This window comes from Uloborus diversus, chromosome 4 (assembly GCF_026930045.1).
Source record: "Uloborus diversus isolate 005 chromosome 4, Udiv.v.3.1, whole genome shotgun sequence".
Lineage (NCBI taxonomy): Eukaryota > Metazoa > Arthropoda > Arachnida > Araneae > Uloboridae > Uloborus > Uloborus diversus.
In genome coordinates, this window is record NC_072734.1 from 5,666,454 (window position 1) to 5,687,126 (window position 20,673).

Genomic DNA, 20,673 nt, shown 5'->3' on the forward strand with positions numbered 1-20,673 from the left:
GTGATTTATTGGAATTACTTAAAATATTTATGAAATGTTTTGTTGAATAATACATTTGAAAAGTAAAGAAATAAGTCCTGCTTAATATTATGACTATGCTTTGTTGACTTTTGCATATTAAAAGGCATGTGCACTTAATGCTAAAACGTTGCATTTAAGTAAAGTCCCAAGTTTTTAAAATTACCTCAAATTCCTCATTTGGTTTTTTATGTTGTGATCTAATGGTCATTTCTCTTTAATTATGTTCTGTTTATTTATTTATTTATTGTGAAATTAAAGTATAGCTAATTTCTGAATTTGTAAAATTTGACTCTTCAATGTGTGAAATATTTGTTGTATATATATATGTATATATGAGGGTGTGTGGGTGTGATTTATTGGAATTACTTAAAATATTTATGAAATGTTTTGTTGAATAATACATTTGAAAAGTAAAGAAATAAGTCCTGCTTAATATTATGACTATGCTTTGTTGACTTTTGCATATTAAAAGGCATGTGCACTTAATGCTAAAACGTTGCATTTAAGTAAAGTCCCAAGTTTTTAAAATTACCTCAAATTCCTCATTTGGTTTTTTATGTTGTGATCTAATGGTCATTTCTCTTTAATTATGTTCTGTTTATTTATTTATTTATTGTGAAATTAAAGTATAGCTAATTTCTGAATTTGTAAAATTTGACTCTTCAATGTGTGAAATATTTGTTGTATATATATATGTATATATGAGGGTGTGTGGGTGTGATTTATTGGAATTACTTAAAATATTTATGAAATGTTTTGTTGAATAATACATTTGAAAAGTAAAGAAATAAGTCCTGCTTAATATTATGACTATGCTTTGTTGACTTTTGCATATTAAAAGGCATGTGCACTTAATGCTAAAACGTTGCATTTAAGTAAAGTCCCAAGTTTTTAAAATTACCTCAAATTCCTCATTTGGTTTTTTATGTTGTGATCTAATGGTCATTTCTCTTTAATTATGTTCTGTTTATTTATTTATTTATTGTGAAATTAAAGTATAGCTAATTTCTGAATTTGTAAAATTTGACTCTTCAATGTGTGAAATATTTGTTGTATATATATATGTATATATGAGGGTGTGTGGGTGTGATTTATTGGAATTACTTAAAATATTTATGAAATGTTTTGTTGAATAATACATTTGAAAAGTAAAGAAATAAGTCCTGCTTAATATTATGACTATGCTTTGTTGACTTTTGCATATTAAAAGGCATGTGCACTTAATGCTAAAACGTTGCATTTAAGTAAAGTCCCAAGTTTTTAAAATTACCTCAAATTCCTCATTTGGTTTTTTATGTTGTGATCTAATGGTCATTTCTCTTTAATTATGTTCTGTTTATTTATTTATTTATTGTGAAATTAAAGTATAGCTAATTTCTGAATTTGTAAAATTTGACTCTTCAATGTGTGAAATATTTGTTGTATATATATATGTATATATGAGGGTGTGTGGGTGTGATTTATTGGAATTACTTAAAATATTTATGAAATGTTTTGTTGAATAATACATTTGAAAAGTAAAGAAATAAGTCCTGCTTAATATTATGACTATGCTTTGTTGACTTTTGCATATTAAAAGGCATGTGCACTTAATGCTAAAACGTTGCATTTAAGTAAAGTCCCAAGTTTTTAAAATTACCTCAAATTCCTCATTTGGTTTTTTATGTTGTGATCTAATGGTCATTTCTCTTTAATTATGTTCTGTTTATTTATTTATTTATTGTGAAATTAAAGTATAGCTAATTTCTGAATTTGTAAAATTTGACTCTTCAATGTGTGAAATATTTGTTGTATATATATATGTATATATGAGGGTGTGTGGGTGTGATTTATTGGAATTACTTAAAATATTTATGAAATGTTTTGTTGAATAATACATTTGAAAAGTAAAGAAATAAGTCCTGCTTAATATTATGACTATGCTTTGTTGACTTTTGCATATTAAAAGGCATGTGCACTTAATGCTAAAACGTTGCATTTAAGTAAAGTCCCAAGTTTTTAAAATTACCTCAAATTCCTCATTTGGTTTTTTATGTTGTGATCTAATGGTCATTTCTCTTTAATTATGTTCTGTTTATTTATTTATTTATTGTGAAATTAAAGTATAGCTAATTTCTGAATTTGTAAAATTTGACTCTTCAATGTGTGAAATATTTGTTGTATATTGTTTTATGTATCTATTAATAAATTAATACTGAAATATTATTTTAAGAATTGCATTATGAGATTTTCAATCTTAATGTTTTGTTTTTAGTTCTAACAGCTTGGTCTTTAAAACATTTTAGAAAATTAAATTGCATACAGGGCTTAATTTCTAACTCCCCCCCCCCCCCTCAAAAAAAATGCAGGAACTCTCTGCTGTGCTAAGCACAAAAGTGGTATCTGCACTTTTTTATCAAAATTGAGTTATGGTCACCAAGTGGTTCTTTATCACATACTTCACCCAATGGCGGATACAAGAAGAGGGTCATGGGGGTCATGACCCCCTCCCCCCCTCCTAAATTGTCAACAATATTATCGGTCCACATTGTGTCCAAACACTATGAATAAAATGAAAACGATTTCAGTTTTCTTTTCAATTTATTAATTATTTTTGAAGGTAAATTTATGAAATTTCTTCTTTCATTGCTAATGAAATCAATTTACAACATTTATGTCTATTAGGAACCCTATTTTTGACCAATTTTGTCCTTTTTATTGACACCCAAGCATTTTAAGTAACTTTTTGTGCCCAAAACCATAGGTTCGTTTTGGAGAGGGGGCATTATTTAGCATGACCCTCCCCCCAAAAATGGTAATCTGTATCCGCCCCTAACTTCACCTAAATGCAATGTTTTATGGTCTTTGAAAATTCAGAGTTGCCAACTGCTCCGCAAAAATAGTGAAACTCCACAGCTTCCCAAAAAAGTTATCTTGCTTCTCATTTCCGGGCCGAGAGTTTTCAAGTATGACATAGTGTTTAAAGCTGTTTTTTTATCCCAGTCAGGGGTGGATTCAGGGGAGGGTCAAAGGGTCAGCTGACCCCCCCCCCCCTGTGATAAGATTTTTTAATGATTATTATTCAAACTTCAAATGTTTAGATCCGAAAAAATGGTATCTGGAATTAATGTTTTCCCTTTTTTGATTCGTTCTGTAAGGTTTTTCTTCCCAATACATCATAATCCAAAGGATATTACTGAATTCGTTTACTGGATTACTGCTATTATGAGTTTTTTGTTCATTTTCAAAAGAACAATCACCTCTAATGAGCTTGAAGTGTTTTCAGAGCGCTCTTCCTCTTCAAACCACAACGTTTTGTGTGCTATAAAATATTTATGTAAATGTATCCAACTATTTAATATGGTAACGTGACCAGCCTGTCTGTCAAAGAAATATGACTTTTAGCGAAAATTTGGGGGAATATGATCCATGGCACAGGTTACGCCATCGAAAAATTTAGGAGCGGGGGGGGGGGGTAATTTGAAAGGTTTTTGATCTAAATTTTTGGTGGGGGTATAACCTATGAGGTGTAATGCCATTACCCTTGGGGGGGGGGGTTGGCACCCCTGTTTGACTGATTTTTTATAAGGTATAACACGCTGACCATTGAAACTTGACCCCCCTTTCAAAAAACTCTGGATCTGCCCTTGATCCCAGTGCTTAAAATGATTGTCAAAGCTCAAAAACAATTTTAAATATGTGACTTTAGGTTTTTTAATTGAATTTTGTGCAAAATACCTGGCTGCTCTGCAAAACTTCAAAATGCTCCTCAAAATCACTGCAGATGCTCCTCAAAATGTTTCCCCAAGATTGGCAACCCTGAAAATTCTAAAAAAGTTGCATCCAAATCAAATACATGGAGGCGCAAAACTTTAAAGGCAGTTTCTCATTTTGAACTCGGCTGCAGATATGACTTTTGCGCTTAGCACGGCAGCTCTATTGTCTTCACTACTTATTTTCTCATAAGTAGCCTACATTTGGACTAATGTTTAAAAATTCACAGGAAATTTTTAAAAAGTACAGGAGCTTAACCCTCAGTTAAGTTAAGCCCTAATTCAGGTAAGCAGATATGATTTCTTTTATTCTTTTTACTCATCATTTTGTTGTTCTTGAGTAAGTCAAAATTTGTCATCAGAAACATATTACTTTTGATATATTACGTGGAATACTGCCATGGGAAGATAAAGGGCAGTATCTGCAAGTTTTCCATTTACAGTCGTCCCTCGCTATTTCGCGCTTCGACTTTCGCGGCTTCACTACATCGCGGTTTTTTCTAGGGTTTTTTTTTTTTTTAATATAGTAATTAACCTTTTTTATGCACTCATGTAAACTTTTTCCTACAAAAGAATAACAAAGTATGTCTTTTAAGTAAGGTGAGCTCTTTTGAGGGGCTGTAGTTGTACTAGTTGAGGGAGTAGAGGTATAAAATCTCCGAAGAAAGTGAAGGGACTCGCTATTTTATTTTAACCGTTAAGCACTAACTGAAAAGTATAAATCACTGTATTATTACTAGGGGATAAATGTATCTGTAGTGTAGATGGTGTTCAACAATGTACTAGCTTTTTAAGTTGTTTACATAATACCTTTAATGAGGATGAATGTTGAGGAAAAACGGCTGTACATACGGTCACTAACAGGCAATTAATTCATCATCAAACAAGTTGAGCTTTTTTCATAGATTAGTTGTAGTGTGTAAGAACTACAAGTGTGTGTGTGTAGTTTATTTCCCAATAATTAACAATGTCATATCTTTTTGGTTTAGTGTATTGTTTTGTGTAATATATTGAATGCTACAAATTTAATGGTGGCTAAGGGTGCTGTTATGTCTAGGGTGCTCTATCTTAAAAACCTATTTAAATAGTCGTAAGTAAGTTTTATGTACGACTAATTAGGAAAATATTCGGTTTATAAATACAGAATCCTACTTCGCGGAAATTCAGCTATCGCGGTAAAGTCTGGAACGAATTAACCGCGATGAACGAGGGTTGACTGTATTTGCATTTTTGTCCTCGTTTGTACTTAGGGATCATTAGTTAATTACGTAAGTCCTGAGGGGAGGGGGTTTTCAAAAATCTCTACATACCCTTATTTTGGGGGAGGGAGGGGTCAGACCCATTCTTACGTAATATTTTCCAAGTCGATATTTTATGTTAGAAATCGAGCGGTCAAGTGGTTTGGAAGAGATCATATTTCATTTGCTTCTGGAATGTAAAAAAGTATTAGGATGAGCTGTTTTTTACTTGTTTTACAAGGAATGAATAGCATGAAATATAATTAAAGAATTGTACTATTTATAACATGTTTTATTTTTAGTTAGTATCACATCAATATATTATATTTGAAAAATAAAATTCGTTGATTCACATCAAACTGGGAGTCTTAGTGTTAAGTGATCCTTTTTCTAACAACATTTTATTATTTTCTAAAACAAAATGGAATCTTACTTAAGAATAGGGGTTTGAAAAATCTTATGTACTCTTACATAGAGGGTGGGGTCAAAAATTGCCAAAATTATCCTTATGTAATTAATGAATGGCCCTAGCTTTATTGTGCATGCTTGCTTATATAATTTCTGCTGAAAATCAAGCATGAAAAAACGTAAAATTCAACCTTTTCCTTTATGGAATCCAAAACACGTCTCTTCAAATTTCTCGAAAATTCATTTCTTCAGATACTGCGCTTGACCTTCCCGTGGTTGAATAGTTGTGTAATCATGGTAGCATACCTAATAAGTAAATAACTTCAAAATAAATATTTGTCAAGTGTTATTCTGATAATATATCTGCATGTGTTTTTGGTTAATGAAGTGAAAAGTTATTCTATGCCTGTTAATAATTTTCAGGTTTTGTGCTGAAAGACTTCGATCGTTAGTGAGAACACTGGAAATTACCGAGTTGAATGACATGTCTTCACTCACATCACTCTGCAATTTTGCTACTCTTGCAAGCACTTACATGAAAGGTAACAAAATTGATGAAAAATTCCTTTTAAATTGAAATTAGCTTTTTTGTTATAAAATATCTGTATTATTTAATGAAATGTGTTGATTACTGACCATCCTAATTCCGAACTAAGAGTGAAACTGCAATTTCTGAATGCCATAACCAGGTGTTTGATATTTGTTTGTAGTTCTATTTTTCTAGGCAAAGAGGCAGTAACTCTCAGCTTTATACCCAACCATTTATCATCACTTTGCGAAGTGAACCGTACCAGGTTTGCAAACTTTTGTTGGTGTGCTAAATTATATTTAGCTACCAGTTTAAAGATGATCTAAGCTTTTATTAGAGAGAAGTTCCTGCTCTGGTGTCGTTATCCTAGACGAATTCTGATTGACTAATAATCTTAACAAGAGTGTAACTAAATTCTGGATGCCGTAAGGGGCCATTCCTTAATTACTTAAGGATGATTTGGCGATTTTGACCCCCCCTCCCCCCATGTAAGGTACGTAAGACTTTTGCAAACCCCTCCCCTTCTTCTTACGTAAGATTCCATTTGGTTTAACAAAATAATAAAATAACAAATCTTACATCATTGGAATCATTATTAAACTCACTATTATTAAATTAAACCTTTTTGTGTGAGGAAATATTTACCAAAAAGTTGGAATCTAGACTGAATGTTTTTTCGACATTTTTTGTATATGATGCGATACTAATTGAAAAGAAAACATGCCATACATAATAGGATTCTTTTATTACATTTTACACTGTTCATTCTTTGTAAAACAAATAAAAATAATACAGTTGGATCTCTGTTTTACGACGCTCTAATTAACGCCTTTCTCTGTTTAAAGACGACCTTAACGGTTCCGGACGCTCCACTGTAGTTTTAGAAGCATTCTATTTAAGGACGCATTCTACATAAGGACGATTTTTTGTGCTCCCTTGAAAGTCGTTAAACAGAGAGCCAACTGTATGTTTTTACCTTCCAGACTAGGGGTGCAACATCTGTGTCGATGTTTTGGAAAAATCGATGTTTTTGTTAAAACATCGATGTTTTTCTTTCAATGTTTTTGCACCATTAGGCTGTGGGACGAAGGCATAAAAGATGCTTAAAAACATGGTTTCGTTTGTCAACTTCGGGAACTACGAAAAGTGATATTTTTCTGAATCCTTAGTGTCTACAGATGAAAAAAACCTAATGTTCACAAAAAAATAGTGTCTCATTATTTTTTTACAGACCATTAAAGATACATGAAAAGGAGTGAAACTGACAAGCAAGAAGCAGACAAATTTTAAATACATAAAAAATATTATACATTTAAAATATTATGCATGTACGTTAAAAACATTATGTATATACATCAAAAAATAGTTTTTTTTCAAGAAGCAAACTCTTCATTCTGAAATATCATCGTCAGAATCACTGAATTCATTTATTCTGTTTTTGCGTATGGAGTTATTTTCCTCCTGAGAGTTTATACAGCTACAGTCACTAGAGGAAAATTATGTGCATGGACAATTTTACGTCTTGCATGTACTACATCTCTTCGAAGAACACAGAGTTTTCGGGCATGTACAGGAGACTAGTTCTTGAACATTATCTGATGCAATGGAAATAGTGCTAAATTGTACTTCAATACTGCCCGCATTTATAGTCCATCCAATGTTCTGATGAACTGGGAGCATTGATTAAATCAGTGGTGCTCAACCTACAGCCCGAGGATCAAATGATGACCCATGTGCCCCGTCGTTGTATTTAGTGTTAAAAACCGAAAAATATATTCTAAAACCTTCCAAAAATACTAGTAATCTTTTTTCGGTGTTATGAATTTTGAAGTCAAGTAGTCATAAATTGATTTCTGAAACACAGATGCAATAAAATAAGCATGTAGTAATTAAGACAGCAATTTTGGTTTGTAATTGTCTTTTGTTTCCCTTGTTTTCCCATGTTATTTAAAAAAACTTAAATCATATAAATAAATTTGATATTTGTTCTGGTCCACGAGATTCCTATTAATGTGAGTTGTCGCCCGCAGGTAAAAAAAAAGGCTATTCACCACTGGATTAAATTATTCAAGCATCAGCAATGAATATTTGCTTGATAGTTAGAGGACAAACGAGGGGATAGGGTAAGAGTCACAGTTCGGAATTGGTTCTTTTTCACTCCAGCTCCGCAGCCCTGGTAAAAACATTTGCGCTTTAAATTCATTTCATTTTGATTCAGTCATATTAATCTCTGACTTTCATCAATGTTAAGTCTACGAGATATGATATTTCTACATTTATTAATAACTTTCAGTTTTATTTCTTGTCACCAAAAATTGAGAATGTATTCAGAATCTACTCCATTTTGTCAATTTTTGGTGACATAAAATAATTTTTCGCGTTGTCGTTAATGTTAAAAAAAAAAAATTTAACTGTCGAAAATTGCCCTTAAATGACTAATTAAAAAAAATTTTGTAAAAATATTCTCATCAAGAGCTTTTTCCAACAAAGTTTTTCTTAAACAAATCCGTCTTTAGGTTCGCATTTTATATTTGCCTTAAATTTTTCCCGCAAGCACTAATATAAAGTGCGTTGAACTGTTCAAAATTGAACGAAAAAATATTCAAATAAAAAAATGAAATACTGGCATGAGGTGTCATCAGGAAGATTTAAAAAAAAAACACGACTTCCTTTTACTCCAATTTAATGTTATTTTCCCATTATTGGCAATTTTAATGTGATTCAATAGTTTACTCTCTGAATATCACCAACAGTGCCGAAAGAAACCAGATTAAAAATAAAAAAAAAATCGCCAAATTTGTAAACTTGGGAACCAAAAGACTGGCGATATATTGCCAAGTGTCCTCCAAATTGTAACACCACTTGAGTTTACATCGAAATTAACAATGATTTCCTCCAAAAAAGTGGCAAAAGACCCCTTCAGAAACACCCGAATGCAACCAAAAGGGAAGGTGCACAACTAGACCTCACTAGGAGTCTACGTACCAAAGTTCAACTTTCTAGAACATACCGTTCTTGAGTTATGCGACATACATACGCACATCCGCACATACATACGTACATACGGACGTCACGAGAAATCTCGCTGTAATTAACTCCGGAATCGTCAAAATGGATATTTCGTGTATCTAGGCACTTATCCACGTGAGGTCGAGTCGAAAAAAAAACTCAACATTCATTCGGGGCTGAGCAAAATGGAAATTGAGGTAATTTTTGAGTGAAATTTTTTTTCGCGAATACAATACTTCCTTTTTTGTAAATTTTGTAAAAGGAAGTAAAAAAGTTTGTTTGAATCGAACGATTTGTTAATTTTTTTTCTTTGGGGGGGGGAGCACATAGGTCGACCGACAGACACATATTTTCCCCATCTCAAACCCCTACTTTTGAATTTGATATTTATTTAATTATTTTATCTATTTTTTGACTTATTTTTTGTACTAAGCAATATTTTTACGATACATTAACCTTAGCACGTAAACCACCTTTTATGTCCTTTTTTATTTTATATTACCTTGACGAGAAAGTAGGCTAAAATGAGCTCAAAATATCGTCTGTAATCAAAAAGAAATATTATTAAAAAAGGAAAAGATAAAACATCGTGATGTGAAATACACTTTTTAGTTTTCAATTTATCGTCTGCTAATGTTTAATTTTATAATATTTTTTAAACATCGATGGCATCTGTTAGAGTTGTTTATGTTCTTAAGATTTTGTAGGTCAATTATTGCTATTCGGTGATTCATTAATATCTTTTTTGTGAAGTAAAGTGCCTTCTAATTTTTTGTACTTAACAATGTCTATGTGCGCTGGCTCTAGTGTAATAAACGAAATCTTGAGATGAAGATCATTCACAGCTGCGGATTGATACAATTTTTGATTTCCTTTTAGTTACAAAATCACTAAGCGAAAGTAAGTTATTTAAAACGTAGTAATATATTTTGCAACGAAAAATTGAGCAAAACAGTAAAATTTCGGTTGGAAAACTGTTTATTAAATTTTTAGATTATAAATATTGTGTTTACTAGCGCCATCTAGAGACATTTTTTTTGTGTAAGTGCTAACAGTCCACGGAACATAGTTCCTATTTCAATTACTAATTAAAACTTAATGAGACAATTCCAGTTTGTGAACATTGTATTTTTCTATTGAGTTCATCATTTATAATAGATTTCAAGCAAGTTCACGTAGTTCCTAAGATTGGTAAACGAACTTGAACGATATTTGCACTCGGCCCATAGACTACATCGATGTTTTTTGTTAAAACATCCATGTTTTTGTTAAAACATCGATGTTTTTCTTTCAATGTTTTTGGACCATCGATGTTTTTCTTTCAATGTTTTTTCGATGTTGATGTTTTTGCATTTTAATTGAAAGTTATCATAAAATTTGTTTCAACTTTCTCGCTAGGTAATTAAGTTTACTCATGGAATTGCTCCAGAAATTTCATTTATTTGCGCACGTTTAAAAAGATCGATTTTTCTGTGTAAAGGATTATTTTTGGAAAGATCATTACAAGATGGTAAAAAATAACTGGAGGGTGAGGAAGATGTCAAAACTATTGGAAGAGCTCGATACGGGTAGTCTGTTGCCAGAACTTACAGTCGATTCTAAGGCTCTAATTCTTAAACTGTAGGAGAATCCTATATATTACTACGGTGAATATTATAACTGTAAAAATTCAGAACTCTTAAAAGTTGTGTTGAAGTATTTGATAGTGATGACGACTTTTGTTTCATCGGAAAGAGTTTTTTCTCTGCCTGGTGGAATAGCCAGCAAAAAGAGAAATGCGTTTAAACACCAAATATTGGGGGTTACTTATGGTCTACCCAGGGGCGGATACAGACTAACATTTTAGGGGGCTCATGCTAAAGAGTGACCCTCCCCCCTCCTCCATGAATAAACTTATGGTTTCTGACATGAAAAATTTCTGAAACTGCTTAGGTGTTTAAAAAATACCACATCGGTCAGAAATATGGCACCTAATAGGACAAAAACCTCACGAATAAATTTTGTAAACAATTAAAAGAAGTAGTATTTGAAGCATTTACTTTTAAAAATAATTCAAAAACTGAAACAAAAACTGAAACCATTTACATTTTATCCATAAAGTGTTTGAATACAATGTGAACGGATAATATTGTCGACATTTTAGGGGGGAGTCATGACCCCTATGACCCTCCCCTTGTGTCTGCCACTGCCTAGGTGGGCACCCCTACGAGAACCTATGTATAATGAGGTTTTGCGCTAACACGACACTCAAATTTTACATTTCTTGCACGATAATAAATCCTAAACACTGATTTAAACTAATAAACTATTTACAGCAGATTTAAAAATAAACTCAGCATAATCAGTAAGTTACCGCCCTATAGCCAGGGCTAAGGCAGAAATACATGAAATACACCGCCAGCTCAGTCAATTCCAGCCGAGGACTGCAGTTTCTTGCTTATTAGCACTCATCAGCCCGGCATAGGAAAGTGACTGAGCTGGAGATGGAAAACCTCATAAGGAAGCCAAGAGTGCCAAACAAACTGGTAGCTAATACAGAATTAGCACTAACCAGACGAGGTTTTCCATCTCCAGCTCAGTCACTTTCCTAAGCCGGGCTGATGAGTGCTAATAAGCACGAAACTGCAGTCCTCGACTGGAATTGACTGAGCTGACGGTGTATTTCATGTATAAACTCAGCATGACTAAAATTACGGACTCAAATGTTTTATCGATTGATGCTATGCCTGAAGCTTTGGATATGGCTTTACAAAAACTATTGTTGATTAAATTTGTTGTTTATAAAAAACAAATGGGCGTCAGACACTTCTTTGTTACTTTTCATTATACTGGCTACTGAACCCAGTGCCGCAGACTAACTGTCTCAAGAAAAGCTATTTTTACTGTCTACATACACTGGTGTGCAAGAATTAAGGACGAGACGGTTTTTTCAACATAACTTTGTACAAAAGCTTTCCAAATCAACACATTTAATACCGTAAGATCCCCAATACGTAAGGACACTTTGTAATGTAAACAACACTTACTAAAAGAGAAATCAGAGGGATAAAAAAGAGCTTTATTGAAAAAGTAGCATGGAGCGCAATGCGACTGAAGGCCGAAACATCCCTGTGATGGGTGTCCAGCAAGAAACATCCGGTCTTTAGTAGGGGATATGATCTCCCCCGACTGCTAGGCAGGTTTCACAGCGTCTGCCCATGCTGAGAATGAGGGTGTCAATGAGTTGTTGAGGCATTGCTGCCCATTCGTCTTGCAGCGCCAATCGAAGCTCCCGAATCGTTACTGGTGGTAAGGTACGAGCTGCCAAGCGTCTGCCTAGAAAATCCCATACATGCTCGATGGGATTGAGATCCGGAGATCGTGCCGGCCAACATTCTTGACGTTCAATATCCTCACTCTCTAAGAGCTGTTCGGAAGCTACTGTGCGATGACATGGTGCATTGTCGTCCATGAAAAGGAACTGCGAACCCATAGCACCTCTAAAAAGACGCACATATGGAAGAAGAATCTCGTTACAATAACGGGTCCCGTTGACTGAACCTGCGTCGAAGATGTGAAGGTCTGTACGACTACTAAGCATGATGCCTCCCCAAACGAGAACACCGCGACCTCCATACCTGTCCCTTTCAATGATGTTCGAGGGATGACTGCGCTCTCTCCAGATGAGTATGCGATGAGAATCGCTACTCAGACTGAATCTGCTCTCATCTGTAAAGAGTACTCGTCCCCATTCATTGTCTCTCCAATTCCGGTGTTCCCGGCACCACAGAGAACGCCTTCTCCGATGGGCAGGCGTTAGAGGTACACACCGTATAGGGCGTCGTGCAAACAGACCACCACCGTGCAGTCTTCTGGCCACGGAAAAACGCGATATCGGTCGTCCAGTCGCCTGTGTCGTGTGTCTAGCGATTTCTCCCGCTGTCTGCCGCCTGTTTCTTCTGGCCTGTAAGACAATATACTGCTGTGCTAAGCACAGATGTGGTTAATGAGCAAGAGAATGCTCAAGACTAATAACTTCTAAATGCAATAACCCAATTAACTGTATGACTAGAAATGCATGATTAAAAATAGTTGAAGACAACTTAAAAATAAAAACCAAATTTATTTGGTCATTTAGTAAAGTTAGTTAAAAATTAAAAACATTTGAAACAACGCGAACTAGAGCTGAGCTATGTCAATCTATTATATATCTATTAAAAGGACCCGCATCGTTGCATAAAAGCAAACGAACGCTCAAGTCAACCTGCCAGAGAGAAAACACCGAAGAAGTCTCCTTTCTACTCGAAACATTTCCTTTTATCGTAAGTTAACTCATTTGCATGCGGACGCCAAATCACCTGATACACGCCAGCATAGCACCTGGCCAATGAGCATCAGGCACGTGCCGATCTGTTACGATGCATCACCGATTACGTGAAGGTCGTGATGTCATAGATCGGCGACTGCACGTGCGAGATACGTCATCAGGCGTCCGCATTAGAAGAAAGAAAAACATCGTTGAAAATTTCTCAATGATTAGGCAAGTGACTGATATTATGGTGGGATAAGTGGTGAGATGAATTCGTTAATTATTTTATATAAGGGGCGCTAGGCCAACAATGCCCCCCCCCTCTCACCATCTTATGAACATTATTTTCTTATTCATTTAAAGATAATTCATTTCCTAACAAATCTCAATACTAGCTCTAGTCTTACAAAAGATTTTGAATATAAACATGATTAGTAGATTAGTTAAATACAACAACAAGCAAATTCTTTTATAACAAAATATCACTCAATCCGATTCCAGTCCGTTCAAACTGTTCCAATTTCCAAGTCAGTAACAAGTTCAAAAAAAATCAGTCCAATGTCATATAAACACATTCAATCTGCAAAAATTGAAAAACCTTGGCGAGTATACAAATACTTGGTATAAACACATTTGAACAGTACAAATATAAACTGTAAAACGCAAAAAATATACATATAACTTTAACCCGTTACCAATAGTTAAAATAGTTTACTTTTCCCACATTACTACATTTTCAAAAAATTAAATTACTGAAAATATCACAAAAGCAATTACATTACAAAAACATTTTCATTGAACTTTATTAGTTCAGATCGAGACAAAGGCTTAGTAAATACATCAGACATGTTATTTTTACTTCTAACAAATTCAACATCAAATATATCTTTATAAATTAAATCGCGTATATAAAAAAGCTTTACATCAATATGTTTTGTCCTATAATTTTCGATCGGTGATCTCACAAAATCTATTGTAGCTTGATTATCAACTTTTAATACAGATTTAATTTTGTGTTCCTTGTTAATTACCCCCCTTATTAACACATTCATCAATGATTCTGTCAAACCAAAGAAGTTCTTTGCCGGCCTCTGTCATTGCAATAAACTCCGATTCCATCGTTGATAAACTAATGCACTTTTGTTTAAATGTTCGCCATGAAATCGGCGATTTGTTAATGAAAACAATCTGACCTCCGAGTGAAGTTCTATCGTCTCTGTTAGAGGCGAAATCTGCATCATTTCTAGTTTTAGAAACATAGCCTAATAATTTTAATAAACCATCCCAATGCTTTATACCGGGGTTTTTTTTTGGAATTGGCTAAAAATGTTTGTAGCGTAACTAATGTCTGGTCTTGTTCTGTTTGCTAGAAACGAAAGACAACCTAACAAATTCCTGTACGGTATTTTTGACATATCTTGTACATCTTGCTCGTTATTTGGACAATCTAGTTTAGTGTATATAATACCTTTACTTATCGGCAATGAGGAGATAGGGATATTGAATTTCTCAAAACGTTCATAAATTTCTTCAATATAGCCAATTTGACTTAATGAAAAACAATTCAAATCCTCCTCAAATTCCACGCCTAGTAATTTTTTAGTTTTACCTAAAATTTTTAAATCAAAGTATTTTTGTAACATTTCTAAAACAGTTTGTATATCATTTTGACTCTTTCCAAATAAAACAATGTCATCTACATACAAAAGTAAAATTACAGAAGATTTATAAATATAGACACAGTTACACCATTCAAATTTACAAAAACCTATTGAAATCAATTTTTCTTCTATTTCGTAAAACCACAATCGTCCACTTTGGTGGAGTCCGTAAATTGCTTTATTTAGTTTACAATATAAATTTTCCATCCCCTTTTCTACAAAACCAGGTGGTTGTTTCATATAAATTGGTTCTGAAATAGGTGCATAAAGGTAAGCATTTTTCACATCACATTGGATGTTTACCCAGTTTAATTTTACCACCAAAAGAGAAAAGAAAAATCTTATAGTGCTGAAATTTACAACTGGCGAGTACGTAAGATCATAACTCTCATATTTCAATTGAGAACTCCCTAAAGCTACTAGGCGACTTTTGTATCTCAAAATTTCCCCATTTTCATTTCTTTTGACTGTAAAAACCCAGCGAGAACCAATTGGAGTAGAATCAGGCGGTAATTCGACAAGATTCCACACTTTGCGATCTTGCATCACTTTTAATTCTTCCCGCATTGAACTTATCCAATTGTCTTTTTCCCGCGATTTAAGGGCTTGTTTGTAAGTGTTAGGAATAATGATTTGATGTCCTAGTCATGCTTGAGAAAATTCATTAATTACGTTGCTGTTTACAGAGTTATCAATCTCTCCTTCAGTAGTATTTTTACCTTTAAAGCAAAATATATCTGGCTGATAAACAATATTATTTTTTCTGCAATATTTCTTTATATCATAAATTGATCTCAATCGTTTGTTGCTTCCTTTTTCAAAATAATAGATATCGTTACGAGACCCATCGGGTCTTGGTACGACTTTTCTTTCCCATTTTGTTAATTTTAAACATTTATCACTTTCATCATCTGATGATTCAGTTTCCCCCCTATCTGATTCTTCCGTTTCTGAATGAACAGGTGGTAGTTCAGGAATTTTTAAGATTTCCTCATCAGGAATTTCATCTTCATCTGATTTTGGTACATTTAACCATTCTATGGTGCCCATCACGACTCCACTGCGTTTAGACTCAAATTCGTCTTTGAAAAATTTTCCCTCATTAAATCTGACATTTATGGTCTCTATAATTTTATCATTTTCTGGAATCCAGATTCGATACCCTTTTGTCCGAAATGCATACCCAATTAAAATCCCTTTTTGGGCTTTAAGATCAAGCTTTTGCCGACGTTGCTTCGGTACACCAACGTAGGCTACGCATCCAAATGGTTTCAAATGTCTGATTGAGGGTGATTTTCTCCCATATAGCTCAAAAGGAGTTAGTTTTTGATCTCTATGACATACGCGGTTCCAGGTGTACGTGAAATACAACATGGCTTCAGGCCAAAAGTTTTTACCTATACCACTCTCTTCTAAAATTACCCTAGTACCATCTGCCACAGTTCTGTTAAATACTTCAGCCGCCCCGTTTTGCTCAGGGGTATAACTATTAGTGAATTCATGTTTTATTCCTTCATTTTGACAAAATTTACTTAAAATTGTATTTGAAAATTCCCCTCCATTGTCAGTTCTTATTGCTTTCAGCTTTGTTCCCAGAAATCTCTCTGCCCTTTTAATATGATTAATGAGAATTTCTGCTGCCTGATTTTTATTTTTCAATGGGTACAATGACGTTCTACGGGAATAATCGTCAACAACTGAAAGAAAGTATCGTTCACCTCTTCTACCTTCAATACTCGATGGCCCCCAAATGTCACTATAAATTAATTCTAAAGGTTTCTTTGATCGAATTTCGTCCATTGGTTTGAAAGATACGCGTCTGAACTTTCCTAATTTACAATCTTCACAATTTACTTTATCATTTTTAAAAACTGGTAGACCCCTAGTACATTTATATTCAGCAGTTTTCTTTATATTATCGACATTTACATGAGCAAATCTTTTGTGCCATAATTCTAAGCTTTCAGTACTACTAGCTTCATAATTAACATTTTTATGTACATTTTCTGAAATTACCTTTGGGTTAACAAAATAAATGCCATTAGATAGTTTAGCTTTAAAAATTGTTTCGCCATTATCTGATACAGTTACCAAACCTTTTCCCCCTTTAAAACATGCTCCCGCTTGGTCAAATCTGGGACCAGACAGTAAATTTCTTCGCAAATGCGGCGAATACATCACATTTACTAAATTAATGGTCTTAGGACCGAACTTTAACTTTATCTCTCCAACCCCCTCAATTGGAAAAACATGATTTTGGACTGCTACGGCCATCTTTCGATCATTTACAGGTTCATATTTATGGAAAAAGTTCTTATTATTTGCAAAGTGATGGCTGGCCGCCGAATCAATTGCCCATGATGAAGGATTACAGTCTATCTCGTTAAAGTTCGCTTCCGAAATAAAAAATGTTTTGGAAGGGTACTCACACTTTTTCGGCGATGAGGAGCTGCCTCTTCTGGTATACTGGTTCCTGTTTCTTCCTCTTGACCTCCTCTGGCCATAACTTGACTTCCCGGAGCTTGTGGATGGACTTCCTCCGCGGTTCCTCTCTGGAAAACTACAATCTTTGCGGATGTGGCCTGTACGTCCGCAATTATAACACGATCTTTTTTCTTTTGGAGCAACGTAGTTGGCGCTAATATTATCCTCGTCCTTCAGCTTTAATCTGCTCTCTTCAGAAATTAAGTCCTGTACTATCGCATCAAAAGAAAAATCCTCGGGTTTCTTTCTCAAAATTGATTGGCAAATGCTGTCATATTCCGATGGAAGATATCTCAAAACTTGAAAATTTAAGTATGACTCAGAAAAATTCTTGTCGATTCCCTTTATCCTGTCATAAATTCGACGAATTCTTGATGCGAAGAGATTAATGGATTCGCCTTGCTCAATTCGACAGTTTGTTAACTCAGTAAAAGTTCTCATATGCACACACCTGTTATCAGGATAAAAGTGTGCTTTTAGACATTCCCACGATTTTTCTGGCGACTCACAATGCTCTATTATCCTTTTGAATTCGTTGTCTACAAACAAATATATTAAAGATAATGCCGCTCGTTCTCTGGCCAAAAACTCACGAACGTCTCTCTCAGTAAATCCTGAATCTTTAGAGACTACTGGCACTGTTTCCTTACCAGTTACAATGTCCCAGGCGTTTTTCTCCATCAGGACAAATTTCATATCTGCTGCCCATGACACATAATTTGTGCCATTTAATTTCTCAATAGTTATCTGGGGATTCGCCATTATTTCGACAGAAAGTCGGAAGACAATATCAATGAGCACTAATAATCTAATATTTATCATCAGTATGCTCTTGTCGAAAAAAAAATCTTCTATACGGCCCCCCCATCGAAAATTATCACAGACGTCAAAAACATCATTTCCATCTCCAGTCCTACTGAAAATATAGGCTATCGAAAACAGAGTCCAGGTTGCCCATAACCTTTTAATGAGCAAGAGAATGCTCAAGACTAATAACTTCTAAATGCAATAACCCAATTAACTGTATGACTAGAAATGCATGATTAAAAATAGTTGAAGACAACTTAAAAATAAAAACCAAATTTATTTGGTCATTTAGTAAAGTTAGTTAAAAATTAAAAACATTTGAAACAACTCGAACTAGAGCTGAGCTATATCAATCTATTATATATCTATTAAAAGGACCCGCATCGTTGCATAAAAGCAAACGAACGCTCAAGTCAACCTGCCAGAGAGAAAACACCGAAGAAGTCTCCTTTCTACTCGAAACATTTCCTTTTATCGTAAGTTAACTCATTTGCATGCGGACGCCAAATCACCTGATACACGCCAGCATAGCACCTGGCCAATGAGCATCAGGCACGTGCCGATCTGTTACGATGCATCACCGATTACGTGAAGGTCGTGATGTCATAGATCGGCGACTGCACGTGCGAGATACGTCATCAGGCGTCCGCATTAGAAGAAAGAAAAACATCGTTGAAAATTTCTCAATGATTAGGCAAGTGACTGATATTATGGTGGGATAAGTGGTGAGATGAATTCGTTAATTATTTTATATAAGGGGCGCTAGGCCAACAGTGGTATCTGCAGTAGAACTCAAAATGAGAAATTGATGATTAAAGTTTTACAACTTGTTTCTTTGATTTATGACTTAATTAAACGCTCAACTTGCGGTAGTTGTCTGTAAATAACTAATCTAAAAACTGTAAGAGAGTATTTTTGTAAAAATCTTAATTTAAAATTAATAAATGTAGTTACGACAAATTTTCTTTTCAAAACCTTTCCATATATTAAGCTATTTGCACCGTAAGTGACAATTACTAAGCATTTTTAGGGGTATCTGCACAGATACGACAAAAATAGCTTAGAAAAACGTGCTCAATGTATCATTAAAGAATACTGAAAACATCTGCTTTCTTTAGACTTAGCTGTTTCGCTTTATTTGGTAATATAAATCTAACAGAATCTATCTTCTGAAAGATACCATTTTCAAAACTCCAGACAGTTAAAACTAATCCATAACAATTTTCTGTTTTTTATATTCAAAGAATGTGTTTTTTTTAAATAATGTTTTATTTTCTAGATTCGTTTTTACCGAGCATGAAGATAATTTTGGCAGCAGACGATACTTAAATAAAAATATTACTGGCCGTAGAATGAAATGTGGTTTTATTTGCATGAAAAAATTAAGTGAATATTTTACATGCATTTCATCTTTAGAATTCGCATTTTAAATAACCATTTAAATAGAAAAAGCTGAATATTTATTTTAACAATTATGCAAAGTTGTATTAGTTTTTATTATCAACCTGTATCAACTATTCAACGGTAAACTAATTTTAATATTCTGTGTTACAATAAACTGCTACATTATTAAATTTGCTGCTTTACTAAGGTATAAAAGTCGTATCTACAAATTACTAAGGAAAAAAATGGTAACCGCGCAGATACCACATTAAAGGCTTAGTATTTGTCACTTACATTCAACTTGCCTTTGCAAACTAAGCAAATTTGAAGTTACGACTTTTTTCTTAAAGCTTTTTTTAATATTTCGCGTTTACAAATCGCCAAAAAACTTGAGATTTAGGTAAATTAAATTACTAACGACCACCTGGTGACAATAACTCAATTTTGATAATATGTGCAGATACCACATCTGTGCTTAGCACGGCAGTATACCGGTTATCTGCGGGTGTGGTTCCTCGTGGACGACCACTACTGAACCCCCGGATAGCTGTTCCTGTAGTTTGAAATTGTCTCCAAAGTCGTGAAACGATGCTGTGAGCAATTCCGAACTCTGCAGCTACACTTGTCACACTGCGGCCTTCCTCCAACTTCCCAATGATTCGACCTCGGGTAAAAGCATCCAGATGTCGTCTAACAGATTGAGTATTCGCCATTTCTCGCTGAGGCAGCAACTCGGTGTGATTTTAGCTGCTATACAGCGTGCAATCTCTTTGCCAGAAATACTGATCTTACACCGACAACATGCTTTATACTACTCAGACACTCCCCCATTACGTCAGCCTGCATATCTGCGCATGTGCTACCGTACATCACCTTACTTAATCTCCTGATTGGTCTTTCTGTCCGCTGTGCCTCTTCGTTCAGCTGATATGCTAATTTTTCCACTTCGTCCTTAATTTTTGCACACCAGTGTATTTTAAATACATATGCTATAAATAGAAAAGTGAGTTAATACACCCCCCCCCCCCCCCAAAAAATCGATCCGGCTGTTTCTTATTATAGTTTTGGTCCGGCTTTTTTTTTCAAGCAGTCG

General features: G+C 34.3%; 1 protein-coding gene across 1 annotated transcript in view; it reads left to right on the forward strand.

Moving 5' to 3' along the window:
* Positions 1-20,673, forward strand: part of LOC129219776 (general transcription and DNA repair factor IIH helicase subunit XPD-like) — a 137,971-nt gene that overhangs the window by 35,720 nt on the left and 81,578 nt on the right. Inside the window, exon 14 of the mRNA XM_054854074.1 lies at positions 5,843-5,961. Coding sequence (XP_054710049.1) covers positions 5,843-5,961 — 119 coding nt within the window. The remainder of the gene's footprint in view (positions 1-5,842; positions 5,962-20,673) is intronic.